Source organism: Pseudophryne corroboree, chromosome 6 (genome assembly GCF_028390025.1).
Source record: "Pseudophryne corroboree isolate aPseCor3 chromosome 6, aPseCor3.hap2, whole genome shotgun sequence".
NCBI classification, from domain to species: Eukaryota; Metazoa; Chordata; class Amphibia; order Anura; family Myobatrachidae; genus Pseudophryne; species Pseudophryne corroboree.
The window spans coordinates 428,583,008-428,603,879 of record NC_086449.1 but is presented as its reverse complement, the minus strand read 5'-3'; the positions used below and the strand labels follow the sequence as shown (position 1 = coordinate 428,603,879).

Here is a 20,872-nt window from a genome sequence, read left to right as displayed (position 1 = left end):
CCGCCTTGAAGTCTTCTTATTCTCACCCGGCTTCTATCTTCCGGCTCTGCGAGGAGGACGGTGGCGCGGCTCTGGGACGAACGGTCGGGGGGAGACCCGCGTTCCGACTCCCTCTGGAGCTAATGGTGTCCAGTAGCCTAAGAAGCAGAGCCTATCACTGAAGTAGGTCTGCTTCTCTCTCCTCAGTCCCACGATGCAGGGAGCCTGTTGCCAGCAGTGCTCCCTGAAAATAAATAACCTAACAAAATTATTTTTCAAAGAAACTCAGGAGAGCTCCCCTGTAGTGCGCCCTATCTCCTCTGGGCACAGGATCTAACTGAGGTCCGGAGGAGGGGAATAGAGGGAGGAGCCAGTGCACACCCATTCTAAAAGTTCTTTATAGTGCCCATGTCTCCTGCGGAGCCCGTCTATACCCCATGGTCCTTACGGAGTCCCCAGCATCCTCTAGGACGTAAGAGAAAGGAAACTTTCCAGGTCTAACATTTGAGATCAATGACATCTAGAGGATCAAAATATGTATAGGAAGTGCAAACAGGACCAAAATGAGATCCCACTGAACAACCAGAGGAACAAACGGTGATTGAACATGAAGCACATCTTGAACTTACGTTGGAAAAAGTGAAGAGGCCATAACCTGAAGATGGTTTCAACCCACTTTCCAAGATTTTCTACATAAATAACAGGAGACAAGCAAAATCGAATTTCGATATATAGGTCCACTTGTGTTTGCTGCAGGAAATGTAAATTATACAAACTCAATGGTAATTTGAGGACAGATGATGGCTTTCTGGTCTTTATCATGGTCAGGATGACCTGATCAGATAGGCTGTTTGCTCAGAAGACCATAGCTTCAACAGCCTTGCCATCAACGAGCTAGGTCCTGATGGAAAAACGGGCCCCGACCAAGCAGGTATGGTCGGATGGGCAGATGCCAAGGATGATAACTGCTTTGGCCAGTTCGGACACACTAGGAATGATGGAAACTCCCTCTGCTTTTTAATTTTTCAGCACACAAGGGAGCACCAGAAATCAGCCAAAAAGAAAAGTATAGACAAGCACATTAAAGGTAAAGTCTTTAAAAAGATAAATGTCCAAGAAGTTGGATGTTTGTGTGATTATAACGGCAAATATTAAGAAGTTTAAAGTCCATAGGACTGTAGCCAACCTCTCTGAGCACGGTGGCAAGAGGAAAAGCAACCCCGATTAAACAGGATTAAAAAGGATAGCAGGAAAACTTGCAAAGAGATACAAGCTGAACTGCAAGGTCAAAGTTGTACCACCAGATTATTTTTTTAAACAATAAGGGGCTCCATGGGAGACGACCCAGGAGGACTACACTTTTGAAAAAAAACAAAAAACATTAAAAAAAATAATCCAAACAGGAATTTTCTACAATGTATATTGTGATACAAAGCTTCTGGGAGAATGTCCTTTGGACAGAGGAGTCAAAAAGTGGAGCATTTTGGGAGGTCACATTAGCTTTATGTTCACAGATAAAGTTTTTAGAGAAAAAAACACCATACCTACTGTGAAACATCGTGAAGGCTTGGCTATGTTTTGGGGCATGGCTTTGAATTTGTGCAGGGCACAAAGAAATATCAAAATTACCAAGGCATTTTGGAGTGAAACAATACTGCCCAGTGTTAAAAAGATTTAGTTCAGTCCCAGGTCATCGGTGCTCCAACGGGTTGTGCTATTTGAACCGGTGACTACAGATGTCTTACATCCAATATTTTTTCAGATAAGCCTTCTAGATTTTAATTGTACATGTTCTAGAGAAATAAATGAGTCTGTATGTGTGTAACAAAGATATCCTAAATCTACTTGGGACACAAGAGTCCTCTCAAGATATTAATAGTAAGTACAGTCAGTGACACAGAGTCCTCTGCTTCAGTTTCTAGGGGTTTCCTTTAGGGGACGCTACCAGAACATAAACCATCGTACAAGGATAACATATGAAAGAAGAGGGAGGCAGAATAAAAGGCCGGGGATGTGGAAAGAGACCAACACTGCTAAGCAGTAAATAATCTTCACCTTATCTTCCAATGAGCTTAGCAACGGCAAACAATTCACTGTGCAAGGACTGTCTTGTCCCCTTGCCATCTGATGCTTTGTATTGAAAAATAGAAATACAAACTCCAACAACTATTCAAATTAAAGCAGTATTTTTAGGAGACGAAGGGGTATATTCAATTGAAGTTGAAGGCTGCTGTCTGTCGAGAAGATGGCAGTTTTCGGCTTTTTTAGGTCGGAAGGGGTTCTGACCTATTCAATCTAACCCCAAATTATTCAACAAGTCGAGGAATTCAACTTGTCAAAAAGCACGTCAGGTCAGATCCATTCCGACAAATGAATGTCGGAATGGATCCGACTTCAATTGAATATAACCCAAAATCTACATACAATATTGTAGAGAAAACTATCTCTCAGCAAATCCGAAAATTACAAAGACGCTCAACTTCTGAGCGGATCTCTACCTAACGTTACAAATCAAACCTTCTTAAGCAAAGTTACCAACATTATTTTCTTTTTTTTCCTCCTCACAATTTCATCCCATATTTCACATCTTTACACAAGATATTCCAGGGTCTAAAGGTTTTTCAATACTTAGCTCATTTTATCATTCCATTATTGATATTTAACAGAATATATGTAATTTTGTGCGACACCCCACCTCTATATAAAATAGTCACCCTGCTGAAACCTCAATACTGCTTTCTAAACCATACCCTCTATGAACACCAGTTAATGAATCTTTTAGCACAAACTTAAAACCCCCATTACTTAGGCAAGGAATATTTCCTAATTAGTCCGGGAGAGAGCCAGACATTAATGCTGTTGCAGAGTTACTCAAGTATGAGCTATCACATAATAAAGTTTTAGGGGTCAATTCAGTTAGAGGCAATGTGACATCTCATGTTCCTGCATGATGCATGGGTGATGTGCATTGTGCTTTTCCTGGGCACTACTATGGGGCAACGAGGTAAAATGCACAATGTAGTTGCTGGTGTTCAAACTCAGTCACAAGGGCACATCAGCAACATTCCTTCTAAATGAATTGACCCCTTACTGTGTATTGTATAGTTGTGGGTGATACACTTTTGTACTGGATTTTTTTTTTTTTTTTTTTTTAAATATCTGACCAAACACGATGACACAGAAAACATCCAGAAGCAGCTCAGTCTACTCCAATCCCACCCACCCAGATTCAAACGATGCAGTAATAACTACTGTCACAGAGAAGTCTTTTCACAAAGCCTTGAATATTTGGGTTGACTTAATCCTGATATGTGATTTAGATAATACTCTTTATAACAGAACCATAACCAAAAAAAAAAAAAAAGTTTTACTCACCTAATTCCACTGAGTTACAAAACTTACAATTATCCAGATACAGTGCAAACATAACAGAATACAAAGTACACAAGACTTGACAGTAAGATACATATAGTCATTGCTACATACTGTATACAGGCTTCATACCCAAAAAACAACTCTGGCTGACCCTGAAGGTATATTGCAGCTGTTGGCAAGGGTGAAAGAGAATGGTATGAGGGAAGAGGGCCCTTGCCAGTGAGAGCTTACAATCTTTAGGGGAGAGGCAGACAAACGTGGGGGAGAGTGAGTTAGTGTGTGAGGAACACTTGGTAGGCTTTAAGAAAGAAATTGATTTTAAGAACATATTTGAAGTTTTGGAAAGAGAAGAGCCCGATATAGAGAAAGAGTGTATGTGTTCAGGTGCATACACACTAGGTGATGTATTAGACGGTATTGCTCATTTTTCACCCTCCTGAGTGAAATCGTATCGTTTACAATTATGCCCAGTGTGTATGCTGCAAGAGATTCCCGATGCGCACTCCCTGGTGTCGTTAACGACCCCCACTGTCATCTGTGCATGCAGCTCAGTCTGACAATATTGTCAGATGCTCCATGTTCGGGCCAACCGGGGCTTGACGTCACTGTGCGATATCGCACAGTCTGTATGCACACTGTCGGCGGCCTGGCTGGGGAAACACTAGACGATATCGCAAACGGAGCAAATTGTCTAGTGTGTCTGCACCTTTACAGTACTGGCAAACAGCACATGTGAAATCCTAGAGACAGGGCGCTAGTGCTTTTATTTGTATAAGCACAATTGTTTAGTTATCTAGCTTACTTGTACTGAAACGTTTTGCGCTTTGTAGCCTATTAGCTTGCAAAACAATCTGTATTTGCACTCTGTAGGGTGTGGTTCACCCTTTATGGTGCCCTATAAAAATTAATAATTTACACATGAAACTTTTGAAAAGGACATAGCATTTAAACTATTAAAAGTCTATTTATTCTCTGTACCCACAGCAATGCATCAATTCTAAAAACATTTACCACAATACTTCTTAAACTGGCCATACACTAAACGATAATCATACAAATAAGCTGATGAAACTACTGTTCTGAATGATGTGTATTGACCTGAATGATAATTATTCAGACTAAAAAAGCTGCCTGGATTGTTTGGTTTGGTTATCAAGCCTGTCTGATCTACTCAATCTTCATACAGCCAACTCCAGGCAGTCAATGGAAATTACCTCTATACAACTTGCAGTGTGTGGAGGCATGTATCAAGCTGAAGCACCTCCTTGCCCATATTTTATATTTAGAAACTTTAGCAAATCTACTCCAGTCTCAATCTTTGTTAACTAAATTTGTCCATAAACTGCAACTTACATGGACAAATGTAGTCAACAAAGATTGAGACTGGAGTAGATTTGCAATATAATAAATATAAAAAGTAGTGGTGTCGCCCAAAGTATCCAATCCGATTTTGCATGCTAGAAAATAGCTAGAATCTAACTGGTTGCTATTGGCAACACCTCCACTTGTCTAGTTTAAAAGCTTTAATAAATCTCCCCCTGCAAAATCGGAATAAAACTAGCATAAGACACTCACTGATCCCTTTCGCCTAGATATGATGTGAATAGGGGAAAAAAAAAAAGAAAATATTTTATATTAAAGCGGGTTCGGTATGTGTGACTGGCGGTCTCCCATACAGACACCGGAGCCCCAGCTTGCAGATGGCCGGCGGGGGAGTTGCAGTGGGATGCGAGCGGAGCGAGTGGGAATAGTCCGTTAGTCGAGACTGTAAGGGGGTGGGATTCCGGCGTCTGCGTTGTGACCTACGGTCTCCTGACGTAACTGCCTCCCATTAAAAGTGGTATTATATGTTACCTAGGAATGGTGAAAGGTGCACATATAATTACAATGCTTGAATTCTTATTTTATAAAATGTAATTCTGAGAATTCTTTACTCCTTCACTTCCCCCAACAGGGTCCGCAACAAAACTCTATCTGACTTTAGTCAATGCACATGTGAGAGTTCATGGATGCTTGGCACTTCCTACATAGTAATGAAATGACTGAATGAACTGCATATTGAGGTCAGCTGTACAAAAGTGCAAAGGGACTATAGCAGCAATAGAATCTCATAGACGCACGCTCTTACTTGATAAAGCGTTTTTGCCAGCTGAATGATAGGCTATGATAAACTTCTTTCCATCCCGATCCTCAGTTTTAGTTTCTAGTCCTGGAAATAAGCCTTTTACAGCCTGATGAATGATTGTCCTCTTCTCTTTGGTGTCATCAACAACCTGAATGAAATCACAAATTAAAATGTACACAAAGTTAAAAAAAATAAAAATAAATCAGCTGTATTTTTAGGATATTGTTAATAAACAAATATAAAAACAATACACAAATTACATTAACAGCAACAAAGTGAAGACAGCACTTGCATTTCCAACAACATAGTGTGAAGCAGAGCAAAAAGAAGTGTAGAAGCGTACATGGAGACAGGTCAGCATCGGCGAGAGGCAAAAGGTTGGTTAACAAGTCATAAAACACACAGGGTCTTATTCAGACCTGGACACAGCTGCGTGTCTGTACGCAGCGGCTGCATCCAGACGGTCTGCGCACATGTACCAGCTGCAAGGTGATAGACAGCGGTATCCTTTGATGCAGCATTTAGTGGGCGCAGTCCGGACAACGTAGGTGTGTCCAGACAGTTTTCGGGGCGGCTGCGTGACATCACATACAGCTATTTGGAGAGAAAAAAAAAAAAAGTGTCACCAGACCACCTGCCAGCACAGCCAGGGGTCAACTCAAAATCAATGCGTTCGCAAATAAATAGCAAACGCATTGCGGGGCAGCGCAATGCACATGCTGGACGGCCTCGCCCTGTGCTGGCCTGCTCCCAGCATGTGAATAGATGAACGCAGATCTTGCTGTAGAAGCAACACCCACAATACAGATTAGACTGAGAGATCAAGAAAATAACTAGAGAGTTCTCTCAAACCCCCAAATCTTATCGCTATTTCCCAGAACATTTATGTTTTGTATACATAAAGCACTCATGTGAAAGTGTGGCATTAACCAGTGCCACCCAGGACCGAGGGGAAGGTGGGTCGCTGCCCATCCATGTGCGGGCTAAACAGACACGGGACAGAGTAAGGAGATTATTAACATATACTCTGAGATGTGTTGATTGAGTCCTCCAATTATAACCCAAAAATGCATATACATGGATTCAGAAGAGGAAATGCTTTTCACAACCTCCTTCAAAAATAAGGTCATCCGAGGACAAATACAGCAGATGCCAAAAGCCAGCAGCTGAAGCGGAGCACTTAGGGCAGGTGTCTGATGCCGATCCTCCGATTTGAACAGTCTACTCGAGGTCCAATAGACCCTATGCAAAATATATAGCTGAAGCTGCTGGAATCTGGCATAAACCATAGCAACCCTCAGGGAGCAGGAAATATGATCCCAATCATCATCCCCCAACGTTCCTAAATCCACCATACACTTTGTGCAAACTGTCCCCAGGCCACACACAGCAAACTTTAACGTGCCAGGTATCCTGATCAACGATAAAATATTGTTACTGGTCATGCCAGGTTATAAAACCACTGGACTATAAAAAGTATTTCTTACAAAGATAATTCTGTAAGGCTTTCGCACAATACTAGGAAGCATAGGGTTTCTGCATACGTGGGCCGATTGCAGACAGATCTTGCAATTGTAAGCAATGTGGGCAAGCATAAAAAAACTGTAAGTAACTACAGGTTATCCAGAGTCGTAAGCATCTCACTTGCATATCTATAGTACTTGCGACAAAATTAATTGGTTGGCAATGCTCGTAGGAGAAGTTCTGCAAGTGTATAGTTCACAGTTCCACCTACACTCCCATGACAGAGGTAATAATATGCAGAGATACGTCTGATTTCAGACAAAATATGGCCTGATTTATGGCATTTCTTAAGAACCAGAAACCTGATCTAATGCATCTCTAAATTAAACAAATCCAGTAGTGTAGAAAAGCCAGTCTTGTACTGCCCAAGCCCTTCTTTTTTCCACTATATTTCTAGTAGTATCTCTATGCTAATGAGCAAACATGTTTCTCTTAGTATACCAAAGTATATTAGTTTAAGATGCTGTCTCCAGCAATGTGCACGCATATTTTCCTACTTCTGACTCAGAAGTCAACACTAAAGATCAAAGGGGCTACTTTAGATGCTGTTTCCTGTTAATAATGGGTAATTTTTATAAATTGGTTCATCCTATGCTTACACGATCAAAGTTTCTGGTTTATTCCAGATTAGTTTAGTAGTTTTGCTCTCAAACGTGCTTTGCAGATATCTGTATTGCCTGAAGTTAGCTCGCAGCCTGTCAAAATGTGGTTTGAGGAAGTCCCGCCATCATGGGGGTGCTGCGGGCACAGCTGTTCCGGGCCCTGCCACTCTAACAGAGGGGAGGGCACGGGCCGCTCATGCCGCTGCTCCCCCACCGCCATCCGTCCGCCTACATGCTATTGAAAAGTCCCTCTCAAGATGGTCGCTGCCCTAGAGAAGGCTCTAGTATCTTTAATAACTGTTTCCTTCGAGGCGGGGGTCATTTTGGAAGGGACATTTTCTATAGCTTTACTTGAAACAGGCTGCCAAACAGTCTGCAGCAGCTCCAGAAGTGTCGGGGGCTGCAGGGGGGGACCTTCCTATTTTGCTAGTCCCGGGCCTCGTAATTTCTGATGGCAACCCTGGTTTGAGGGCTACGATTTTCTTGAGATGAGGACTTTAGCTAACTTGGACGACACAAACTAGTTATATTCTATTAGACACCAGTGGGATTATATAAAAATAGGATTTTAATATCTACCGGTAAATCCTTTTCTCCTAGTCCGTAGAGGATGCTGGGGTCCATTTCATGACCATGGGGTATAGACGGTTCCGCAGGAGTCATGAGCACTTTAAGACTTTTCAAGGGTGTGAACTGGCTCCTCCCTCTATGCCCCTCCTCCAGACCTCAGTTATAGGAACTGTGCCCAGGGAGATGGACATTTCGAGGAAAGGATTTACATTTATACTAACAGTGATAATCATACCAGCTCACACCTCAACCATGCCGCACAACATGGCATTCAACAACACACGGCAACAGGCATGTACCATTTACAGCAACATGCTGAAAACAAATGTAACACAACACTCATGTAACTAACTGAACAAAACTGCAGGTAAAGTACGCACTGGGTCGGGTGCCCAGCATCCTTTACGGACTAGGAGAAAAGGATTTACCGGTAGGTATTAAAATCCTATTTTCTCATACGTCCTAGAGGATGCTGGGGTCCATTTCATGACCATGGGGTTTATACCAAAGCTCCAGTACGGGCAGGAGAGTGCGGATGACCCTGCAGCACAGATTGGCCGATGAGGACCTCAAGTTTGGGCAAAGTGTCAAACTTATAAAATTTAGCAAAAGTGTTTGACCCTGACCAAGTAGCTGCTCGGCAAAGTTGTAATGCCGAGACCCCCCGGGGCAGCTGCCCAGGACGAGCCCACCATCCTAGTAGAATGGGCCTTCACAGACTTCGGCAACGGCAAACCAGCCGAAGAATAAGCGTGCTGAATCGTACCTCTGATCCAGCGCGTAATGGTCTGCTTGGAAGCAGGACACCCAATCTTGTTGGGAGCATACAGGACAAACAGAGCCTCTGTTTTCCGTATCCGAGCTGTTCTAGCGACATAAATCTTCAGAGCTCTAACCACATCTAGAGACTGACTCAGTGAAAGTGTCAGTAGCCACTGGCACCACAATAGGTTGGTTTATGTGGATAGAAGAAACCACCTTCTGAAGAAAAAGTTGGCGAGTTCTGAACTCCGCCCTATCTTCATGGAAGATCAGGTAAGGGCTCTTGTGAGACAAGGCCCCAAACTCAGACACCCGCCTTGCGGATGCCAAGGGTAAAAGCATCACCACTTTCCAAGTGAGAAACTTCAATTCTATCTCCTGCAGAGGTTCAAACCAACTCGATTGAAGGAACTGCAACATCACATTAAGGTCCCATGGTGCCACTGGAGGCACAAATGGAGGCTGGATGTGCAAAACCCCTTTCACGAAGGTCTGAACTTCTGGAAGAGAAGCCCATTGTTTTTGAAAGAAAACTGATAAGGCCGAAATCTGGATATTGAGTGACCCCAATCTAAGGCTGGCATCCACACCAGCCTGCAGAAAATGGAGAAAACGTCCCAACTCAAACTCTTCCGTAGGAGCCTTCTTGGATTCACACCAAGACACATATTTTCTACAAATACGGTGGTAATGTTTAGACGTTACTCCTTTCCTGGCCTGAATAAGAGTGGGGATGACTTCCTTGGGAATACCTTTTCGGGCTAGGATCTGGTGCTCAACAGCCATGCCGTCAAATGTAGCCGCGGTAAGTCTTGATACACACACGGCCCCTGCTGTAGCAGGTCCTCTCGAGGAGCTAGAGGCCAAGGATCTTCTATGAGCAACTCCTGAAGATCTGGAAACCAAGCCCTCCTTGGCCAGTCTGGGGCAATGACGATTGCTCAAACTCTTGTTCTTCTTATTATGAGAACTTTTGGAATCAGCGGAAGTGGAGGGAAAACATATACCGACCGAAAACACCCACTGGGTCACCCGTGCATCCACTGCTATTGCTTGAGGGTCTCTCGACCTGGAACAATATCTCTGAAGCTTCTTGTTTAGACGAGATGCCATCATGTCTACTCCCCAAAGACTTGTCACCTCTGCGAATAGTTCTTGGTGGAGGCCCCACTCTCCCGGATGGAGATCATGTCTGCTGAGGAAGTCTGATTCCCAGTTGTCCACTCCCAGAATGAAAATTGCTGACAGAGCTTTAACATGTCTTTCTGCCCAGAGGAGAATCCTTGTCACCTCTGCCATTGCCGCTCTGCTTTTCGTTCCACCTTGCCTATTTATGTACGCGACTGCTGTTACATTGTCCGAATGGATCTGCACGGGATGATCTTGAAGATGATTTACCGCTTGTAGAAGGCCGTTGTAAATGGCTCTCAATTCCAGAACGTTTATGTGAAGGCAGGCTTCCCGACTTGACTATTTTCCTTGGAAGCTTTCCCCCTGTGAGACAGCTCCCCAGCCTCGGAGACTTGCATCCGTGGTTATTAGGACCCAGTCATGAATCCCAAACCTGCGTCCCTCTAGTAGGTGAGAACTGTGTAGCCACCACAGCACCGAAATCCTGGCTTTGGGGACAGGATTATTTTCCGGTGCATGTGTAGGTGGGATCCGGACCACTTGTCCAACAGGTCCCACTGGAATACTCTGGCATGAAATCGGCCAAACTGTATGGCCTCGTAGGCCACTACCATTTTCCCCAACAACCGAATGCATTGATGGATCGACACGCTTGTTGGTTTCAATATTTGTTTGACCATTTTCGGGATTTCCAGAGCCTTTTCCACTGGAAGAAATACTCTCTGTACTTCTGTGTCCAGAATCATCCCTAAAAAGGACAATCTTGTTATCGGTTCCAACTGCGACTTTGGAAAATTCACGATCCAACCGTGTTGTTGGAGTATTGACAGGGAGAGTGCGATGTTCTGCACCAACTGTTCCCTGGATCTCGCTTTTATCAGGAGATGGTCCAGATAAGGAATTATATTGACTCCTATTTGACGAAGGAGGACCATCATCTCCGCCATCACCTTGGTGAATACCCTTGGTGCCGTGGAGAGTCCGTACGGCAACGTCTGGAACTGGTAATGGCAATCCTGTACTGCGAATCTCAGATAAGCTTGGTGAGAAGGATAAATGGGAACATGCAAGTAAGCATCATTTATGTCTACTGACACCATGAAGTCCCCCTCCTCCAGACTGGAAATCACTACCCTCAGGGATTCCATCTTGAACTTTAACCTTTTCAGGTAGAGATTCAGAATTTTCAGGTTCAAAATCGGTCTGACCGAGCCGTCCGGCTTCGGAACTACGAAGAGGCTTGAATAAAAACTTTCTCCTTGCTGTGACAAGGGTACCAGGACAATGACCGGATCCTGAAAATTTTTGAATTGCCGCTGTTAATGCCTCTCTTCCTGGAAGAGAAACTGGCAAGGTCGATTTGAAAAAAAATCGGCATGGGGGGACGTCTTGAAACTCTAGTTTGTACCCATGGGACACTATTGGTAAGACCCATGGGTCCAGGCCAGATTGAATCCAGATTTGGCTGAAAAGTTTCAGACGTGCTCCCACCCGAGCGGACTCCCGCAAGGGAGCCCCAGCGTCATGCTGCAGATTTGGCAGAAGCAGGGGTTGACTTCTGCTCCTGGGATCCTGGAGACGCTGCGGACTTCTTTCCTTTTCCTCTACCTGCCAAGAAGGGGGAACCTTTGGCCTTTTTGTATTTGTTGGGCTGAAAGGACTGCATGTGAGAGTGATGTGTCTTTTTTGCTGGTGCAGGAGCAGAAGGCAAGAATGTCGACTTACCTGCGGTAGCCGCCGAGACTAACGCATCCAGCCCATCACCAAACAAGGCCTCACCTTTATACGGGAGAGTCTCCATATTTCATGGCTTCTAGTACGTACGCAGCAGCGTCTTTGATATGACCTAACGTTAGGAGTATCTTGTCTCCATCTATTGTGTCAATGTCTAATGACAAGTTTTCTGACCACTTTTCAATAGCACTACTTACCCACGCACAGACAATGGTAGGCCTGAGTAGTGTCCCATTGGCCGCATCAATAGATCACCTCACTCACTTGCGGTCTGTCGGCTCCTTAAGTGAAGCCATTCCAGGCACAGGAAGAAACAACTTTTCTCTTTTATGACAGGGCCCTGTCTAAAATGCAGGGTGACTCCCACCTTTTGGAAAATGGTAAGCTGCCTGAATTCCTTTTGGGAATCTGAAATTTCTTTTTCAGGTTAAATCAGACTCCCTCCAAGAGACTGTTCAACTCCTAAGGTGGAGGGAAAATTCCATTACTTCTTTACTAAAGTAAACCCTCTCCTTGTGGTAAAAGAGGGGGCTTCGTAACTTCTAACACCTCCTTTATAGCTAAAACATGTTTGTTTTTTTTAAAAATCACATCTTCAAAAGATTATATTCAGTTTTCTGCATGAGATTCAGTAGTGCTTCACACTATCATGCAATCTTTCACCCAGTCAGGCTCTTGGTGTCATATTACACCTCTGTGTCTCGAACATGTCTCCCACAGAGGATAAGATTCCCTGCCACAGACATGTCACACACGTGCAAAACCACAGCACATACACTCCAGGACTTATAGGGGACAGACCCACAGTAATATCTGTCAGAGGGACACAGATAGGATTTGCCAGTTCACAACCAAGCGCCAGTAACACAATGTCTGTGAACACAAAATGCCCACTGACATGCAGCGCTTTTATAATGCTAATCACACAACTATATAGCACCAAATTCACTGTGGCCCCCCGTTTTGCACCCTGATACTTGTTCAGTAGTGGAGGAGGACCAGCGATGTCTCTGCAGCCTGAGGAGAGAGAGAAAATGGCGCTGAGCAGTGTGCTGGCTGACTGAGGAGGAAGCTCCACTCTTCAATGGCGTGTTTCTCCTCAGCTTTTAGGAGGTAATTTTTTATACTGGCGGGGGTAGGACTTTGCGTCAGCAACTTATGCCCCTTATTTATGCCAGTTTCAATAGGTTTCATGCTGCCCAGGTCGCCCCCCCCCCCCCCCCCCTCCTGCGCCCTGCAGTGCCTGTGTATGTGTAGGCAACATGGCGCGCTGCTCTCCCGCCAGCCGCGCGGTACCTTTAGCTGTCACTTTCTTGATTGAAGATCTGTCTTCTAACACTCACCTGTCTTCTGACTTCTGGCTCTGTGAGGGGGGTGACATCGTGCTGTGGGAGTGAGCATCTAGGCACAACTAGCGTTCAGTTCCCTTCAGGAACTAATGGTGTCCCGTCAGCCAGAAGCAGAGCCATGAAACTCTTTAGGAAGTTGGTTCCTACTTCTACCCCCTCAGTCCCACAAATCAGGGAGTAGAGCTCCTCTGGAGTGCATCCAGTCTGCCTGGGCACATTTCTAAAACTGAGGTCTGGAGGAGGGGCATAGAGGGAGGAGCCAGTTAACACCCTTGAAAAGTCTTAAAGTGCCCATGGCTCCTGCGGAACAGTGTATACCCCATGGTCATGAAATGGTCCCCAGCATCCCCTAGGACGTATGAGAAATTTTCATTAACTTTGCAAATCGACCTGTAGACCAGGCATTCCCAACCACGGTCCTCAAGGCACACCAACAGTGCAGGTTTTAATGTTATCCAGGCTGCAGCACAGATGGTTACATCAAAATAACTGAGCTACTAATTAAGTCACCTGTGCTGAAGCCTGGATACCACTAAAACCTGCACTGTTTTGAGGACTGTGGTTGGGAATGCCTGCTGCAGACTGTTGCCATACTTTTTGCATATGGCCAGTGGATGGCAAGAACAGACAGCATGAACTATATCTAGTGACAGCAATCACTCTATATTAATCTAAGACAACAGAATTCAGCACATCTGTTTCTGATCCCAGAAGTCAAGCCCCCTCCAACAGGCTAGACTTAAATGTACTACAAAAGTACACACTCATGCATACTAGGATTTTGCATTACGTTCTAGAGATACTTAGGGGTCAATCCAATTAGCTGCTGTGATCTCGTCGGTACGACGGTCCGAATTCGCACAAAAGTGCTCTCCTCGCCATAGAGGTCCGAGCAATTTTGTGCAAATTGAGGCTGGTTTCAGCCCGTGAAGGGTGTGAAAGCGGGTGCCGTTGCAACGTAATGGCACATTGCACCCTTTGCGGCTAATTGGACCGTCCCCGCAGAGCTCAAGAGGGACATTTATTATATACCTTCGCTAGCTGCCCTCTCAGTTTTGAGACATATCCTGTAATCAAGCAAATAAATGCTTTTTGGTGTATTTGTTGCCTTCCAGATTGTTTTGCTTGGGTACATCCCATTGTAAAGTCTGCCACAGAGTAATGAAGTAGATAATTTATTTTCATTATAGTACTCCATTGCAATCCAGGTTTGCCACCCATGCTGTTTCAGTAGATTTATACTTTTAGAGACTGCTTGGGTAAACACTGTTGCAGGGGGCGTTGTTTGAATCCATCTGTCTCTACCTATCTAGAGTGGATTTTATTAAATTTAAGACATGGCAAGATTTATTTTAAAGAAAAGGAAATAATGGAGAGTATAATTTGGCTTTTTACTGTATACTAATTATATAGATTTGTATAAAATGCTGCAAACTAGGAAATGATTAAGGCTTTCTCAAAAGGGACACACAACTCATAAAATTAAGCATTTCAGGTCAATTCTGAATGAGCTAGTACAGAAAATGGTTATTGCATACCGATACTACTAAGTTATTGTGGCCAGAGACGCCTCGACCCACATGCTTAATGGTGGCCGTGGCACTGAAGGGGATAACTCCTGTGCTGCATCGCCATCTTTAAATGCAGTATTGGCACTAGGTGGCAATTTTTAAATGTATCAATGGCGCGAGGCGCCGAATGTTTAAAAATATTTATTGTTTGATCTGCCGCAGACTGGACCCTCTCAGGCAGCTGCAGCAGTGAGGTATGTTAAACCCCCTCCCCCCCCCCCAGCCCTCCCCCTCCCCCGTGTACCAGGGGAGAAGGGAGCCACTGCAGCCAGGACTTAGGGGTCTATTTACTAAGTCTTGGATAGAGTTCAAGTGCATGGAGATAAAGTACCAGCCAATCGGCTCCTAACTGTCATTTTTCAAACACAGCCTGTGACATGCCAGGTAGTTGATGATTGGTTGGTACTTTATCTCCGTGCACTTTATCTCCATCCAAGGCTTAGTAAATATTTTTATTTATTTATTAACAGTCTCTTATATAGCGCAGCAAATTCCGTTGCGCTTTACAATTGGACACAATACCCCTTAGTACCAGGCTGCAGCACTTGGTGCGCCAACCGCTGAGGACCGGGAGCCCAGCACTCGACACTCCAGCACAATGATGAGCCGCGGCAGTGATGTATATCTCTGGTGCACTGAAGATCGTGGGCGGCAGCAGGGCTGTGTGATGCGCCGCAGCCCAGTATCACCTCCGGAGGCTGCAGCAAGGCAGCGGTACTTAGCACCACATACAGTGGGATCCGGCTAGGAGCTTAGCTCCCGGTCCTCCATCACTTCGGGCTGAGCATCGATTGCTGGGATTCCGGGAGATCTGGGCACCCCCAGCATTAAAACGCAGAAGAGCTGTGCAGCCACACGCAGGAGGATAGGGAGAGAAAGCTCCCCACACTCGCAGCACAGAGAGAAGACCGTGACGAGCGCCTGCAGCCTGGACAGAGTCCATGGGCTGGGGCAATCGGGTGCAATACTGTGAAACTGTAAATGGAGAGCCCCAGCACTAACCAGGCTGTAGGGCTAAGGGAGCCCAGCATTGAACGCAAGGCAGCATATAAAACAAAGTCAAATATAGAAAAAGACTAAAATAAACTGTACAAATGTATTTTAACCAGTATTTGTAGAACTGAGCTGGGACTGCAAGACCCCAAAAGCTGCAGTGCTGTGTGGTATAGAGCCTGTTGCTGGGCACAGGCTCTGGGTATATTTAAACTCATGAAATGTATTGAAAACGTATTTAAAGTAAAGTGCACTTACTAGTTTCCTGGTGATCTAGGGGGGATCCAATGCAAATGGAAGGCCTTTTGCATGGGAAGACAGAGAAAAGAGCTGACCACCCGGCCAGCTGTGTGTTTTTAGAGTTACTAAGTGCTCCCACTCGGTGCGCAGGAAACCCTGCCAGGGGATCTCTGGAGCTCGGTTTCAGCTAGAGGTAGGAGGCTTGGTTCCCTTGCAGATTCCTGGAAGTATTTTTGAAGGGAACATTCCCAATTCCATACAGCCTGGCACCTGCACTGGGACTAACAGAGCAGGTGGAACAAGACACAAAGAACTGACCCCTCCCCACTGTCCATAAAGGACAATGTTAAAGGTGATCATTTCTTGGGCATGCAAGGCTAATGAATTTAAATGGATTGGTCTAAAGACAGGGAGGAATTACCCCCTGTGGTATTGTGTGTTGGAGTAAGAAGAGTGTACATTCTTTTGTGACATCAAGAGGGACTGAACTGCTGTAAACATATTTTGTATGCTGTTCCCCCTGGCAACAGGGAAGGGACCATTTTAGTACTTATTTTGAGCACATAAACATCATTGCCTCAAGACAACTGCCTTCATCTTGTGACCAACAGGAATGCGACAACTGCAGTCCCTTTCTCCGCCTGTTCTGGAATGAGCCCATTGTCTCCACGCTCCGCCTTCGGCCAGTTACCAATGCAAAGGTCTGATCAGTGACCAGAGGGGGCAGCCAACACCAACCAGGAGGTATAGTATACCAGCAGCAAGTACACACGTACACAGCAGTAAGCGGTATTCAGGTACCTGTGGTAGGAGCCTGAGCAACATGTGGTTCCAGGTGTCATGTATTAGGAGCCTGGTGGTTGCAGCGACATACCTGCCCATTGTGCAGTGGGTGGAGTCAGTAACAGGTTCCGTGTGACCCAAACCAAATGTGTGCGATTCCCAGGGTGAAGGAAGCAAGGAGGCATCCGGTCATAGTTATTTCAATAAGAGGAATAGTCATAATATAGAAAGCTTCCTTTACCCCAGAACGATACAATATATATATTCTGATCATTCTTGTGTTACCAATAGCCCAGAAAGTAAAAACCTATAACAAGTCAGTTTTGCACATTACCTCTATGGCTACATTGGCTTCCTTATTTTTAAATAGCTGAAGTTCTTCCAAGCGTTTCTTCTCGTCCTCTGAAAGAACCGTATAAATTTCTTCGGAAGGATCCTATGAAGAAAAACCCCCAATAATTAAGTTAGGTCTGAAAAGAAATCAAACCAGCATTCAAATATATTGAGCGAGAATTACCTCATCATTTGCTGGGATCGTTAAGTCATTCAAGTATATGATTTTACCATCTTTTCCTATCTCGTGTACAACAAAATCAGAATACCTAATAAAAAATAGAAGTTTGTGTATTTGGGTTAATATTTGACAGAAGCGCATATATTCAATTAATGTTCAAATAATTTTACTAATTTGTCTAACCTAAAGTCCTAAATTGTTCAATTAACCCATTACATTTTTGAAAACAATTGCTTAGCTAGGTGATCCTCCAAAAAGAAAGACATACCAAATGTTACCGCGTTCCAAGAAAAGAAAGAAAATAGTTCATTTAGTAGTAAGACTCCTGAAAAACTGGATGCCTTGTTGTAGCAGACTGCTTATCAAAAGCAGCCAAAACCAACGGATTATAATAAAGTAGTGCCCTAAAGCAAGTGAATGGAAATAATTAAAAACAAAATAGATTATTTATTTCTTTGACCAAGATGAAATTGGAAATAAACCAATGAAATGTTAATTTGCAAGTATCAGTAATGTGTACACACAGTGAGATCCCTGCTATGTTTGATTTTGACTATGCAATTTCCCTTAAACTCCCCCAGAGCCCAGATACCACAGATTTTGTCTATCTGTGCTTGAGATTTTGTCTATGTACGATTTTGACTAAGTGACAATTTTGACTATACTTTGTACTAGAGATGAGCGGGTTCGGTTTCTTTGAATCCGAACCCGCACGAACTTCACTTTTTTTTTCACGGGTCCGAGCGACTCGGATCTTCCCGCCTTGCTCGGTTAACCCGAGCGCGCCCGAACGTCATCATGACGCTGTCGGATTCTCGCGAGACTCGGATTCTATATAAGGAGCCGCGCGTCGCCGCCATTTTCACACGTGCATTGAGATTGATAGGGAGAGGACGTGGCTGGCGTCCTCTCCATTAGAATAGATTAGAAGAGAGAGAGAGAGAGAGAGATTGTGCAGACAGAGTTTACCACAGTGACCAGTGCAGTTGTTGTTAAGTTAACTTTTATTTAATATATCCGTTCTCTGCTATATCCGTTCTCTGCCTGAAAAAAACGATACACAGCAGTCACACAGTGTGACTCAGTCTGTGTGCACTCAGCTCAGCCCAGTGTGCTGCACATCAATGTATAAAAGCTTATAATAATTGTGGGGGAGACTGGGGAGCACTGCAGGTTGTTATAGCAGGAGCCAGGAGTACATAATATTATATTAATTTAAAATTAAACAGTGCACACTTTTGCTGCAGGAGTGCCACTGCCAGTGTGACTAGTGGTGACCAGTGCCTGACCACCAGTATAGTAGTATATTGTTGTATACTCTCTCTTTATCAACCAGTCTATATTAGCAGCAGACACAGTACAGTGCGGTAGTTCACGGCTGTGGCTACCTCTGTGTCGGCAGTCGGCACTCGGCAGGCAGTCCGTCCATCCATAATTGTATAATTATATACCACCTAACCGTGGTATTTTTTTTTCTTTCTTTATACCGTCGTCATAGTCATACTAGTTGTTACGAGTATACTACTATCTCTTTATCAACCAGTGTACAGTGCGGTAGTTCACGGCTGTGGCTACCTCTGTGTCGGCAGTCGGCAGGCAGTCCGTCCATCCATAATTGTATTATTATAATATATACCACCTAACCGTGGTTTTTTTTTCATTCTTTATACCGTCATAGTGTCATACTAGTTGTTACGAGTATACTACTATCTCTTTATCAACCAGTGTACAGTGCGGTAGTTCACGGCTGTGGCTACCTCTGTGTCGGCAGTCGGCAGGCAGTCCGTCCATCCATAATTGTATTATAATATATACCACCTAACCGTGGTTTTTTTTTCATTCTTTATACCGTCATAGTGTCATACTAGTTGTTACGAGTATACTACTATCTCTTTATCAACCAGAGTACAGTGCGGTAGTTCACGGCTGTGGCTACCTCTGTGTCGGCAGTCGGCAGGCAGTCCGTCCATCCATAATTGTATTATAATATATACCACCTAACCGTGGTTTTTTTTTCATTCTTTATACCGTCATAGTCAGTCATACTAGTTGTTACGAGTATACTACTATCTCTTTATCAACCAGTGTACAGTGCGGTAGTTCACGGCTGTGGCTACCTCTGTGTCGGCACTCGGCAGGCAGTCCGTCCATCCATAATTGTATTATAATATATACCACCTAACCGTGGTTTTTTTTTCATTCTTTATACCGTCATAGTGTCATACTAGTTGTTACGAGTATACTACTATCTCTTTATCAACCAGTGTACAGTGCGGTAGTTCACGGCTGTGGCTACCTCTGTGTCGGCAGTCGGCAGGCAGTCCGTCCATCCATAATTGTATTATAATATATACCACCTAACCGTGGTTTTTTTTTCATTCTTTATACCGTCATAGTGTCATACTAGTTGTTACGAGTATACTACTATCTCTTTATCAACCAGTGTACAGTGCGGTAGTTCACGGCTGTGGCTACCTCTGTGTCGGCAGTCGGCAGGCAGTCCGTCCATCCATAATTGTATTATAATATATACCACCTAACCGTGTTTTTTTTTTCATTCTTTATACCGTCATAGTCAGTCATACTAGTTGTTACGAGTATACTACTATCTCTTTATCAACCAGTGTACAGTGCGGTAGTTCACGGCTGTGGCTACCTCTGTGTCGGAACTCGGCAGGCAGTCCGTCCATCCATAATTGTATTACAATATATACCACCTAACCGTGGTTTTTTTTTCATTCTTTATACCGTCATAGTCAGTCATACTAGTTGTTACGAGTATACTACTATCTCTTTATCAACCAGTGTACAGTGCGGTAGTTCACGGCTGTGGCTACCTCTGTGTCGGAACTCGGCAGGCAGTCCGTCCATCCATAATTGTATTACAATATATACCACCTAACCGTGGTTTTTTTTTCATTCTTTATACCGTCATAGTCAGTCATACTAATTGTTACGAGTATACTACTATCTCTTTATCAACCAGTGTACAGTGCGGTAGTTCACGGCTGTGGCTACCTCTGTGTCGGAACTCGGCAGGCAGTCCGTCCATCCATAATTGTATTATTATAATATATACCACCTAACCGTGGTTTTTTTTTCATTCTTTATACCGTCATAGTGTCATACTAGTTGTTACGAGTATACTACTATCTCTTTATCAACCAGTGTACAGTGCGGTAGTTCACGGCTGTGGCTACCTCTGTGTCGGCAGTCGGCAGGCAGTCCGTCCATAATTGTATTATAATATATACCACCTAACCGTGGTTTTTTTTTCATTCTTTATACCGTCATAGTCAGTCATACTAGTTGTTACGAGTATACTACTATCTCTTTATCAACCAGTGTACAGTGCGGTAGTTCACGGCTGTGGCTACCTCTGTGTCGGAACTCGGCAGGCAGTCCGTCCATCCATAATTGTATTACAATATATACCACCTAACCGTGGTTTTTTTTTCATTCTTTATACCGTCATAGTCAGTCATACTAGTTGTTACGAGTATACTACTATCTCTTTATCAACCAGTGTACAGTGCGGTAGTTCACGGCTGTGGCTACCTCTGTGTCGGCACTCGGCAGGCAGTCCGTCCATCCATAATTGTATTACAATATATACCACC

At 44.1% G+C, this 20,872-nt stretch overlaps 1 protein-coding gene across 2 annotated transcripts in view; it reads right to left on the bottom strand.

The window, feature by feature from the left end:
- The window catches only part of PUS7 (pseudouridine synthase 7), a 289,815-nt gene that overhangs the window by 139,221 nt on the left and 129,722 nt on the right, over positions 1 to 20,872 (bottom strand). For both annotated transcript variants that reach the window (XM_063927033.1, XM_063927034.1), the window contains exons 3-5: positions 17,256 to 17,340; positions 17,073 to 17,174; positions 5,483 to 5,627 (exon numbers count right to left, since the gene is read on the bottom strand). In XM_063927033.1, coding sequence (XP_063783103.1) covers positions 5,483 to 5,627; positions 17,073 to 17,174; positions 17,256 to 17,340 — 332 coding nt within the window. The remainder of the gene's footprint in view (positions 1 to 5,482; positions 5,628 to 17,072; positions 17,175 to 17,255; positions 17,341 to 20,872) is intronic.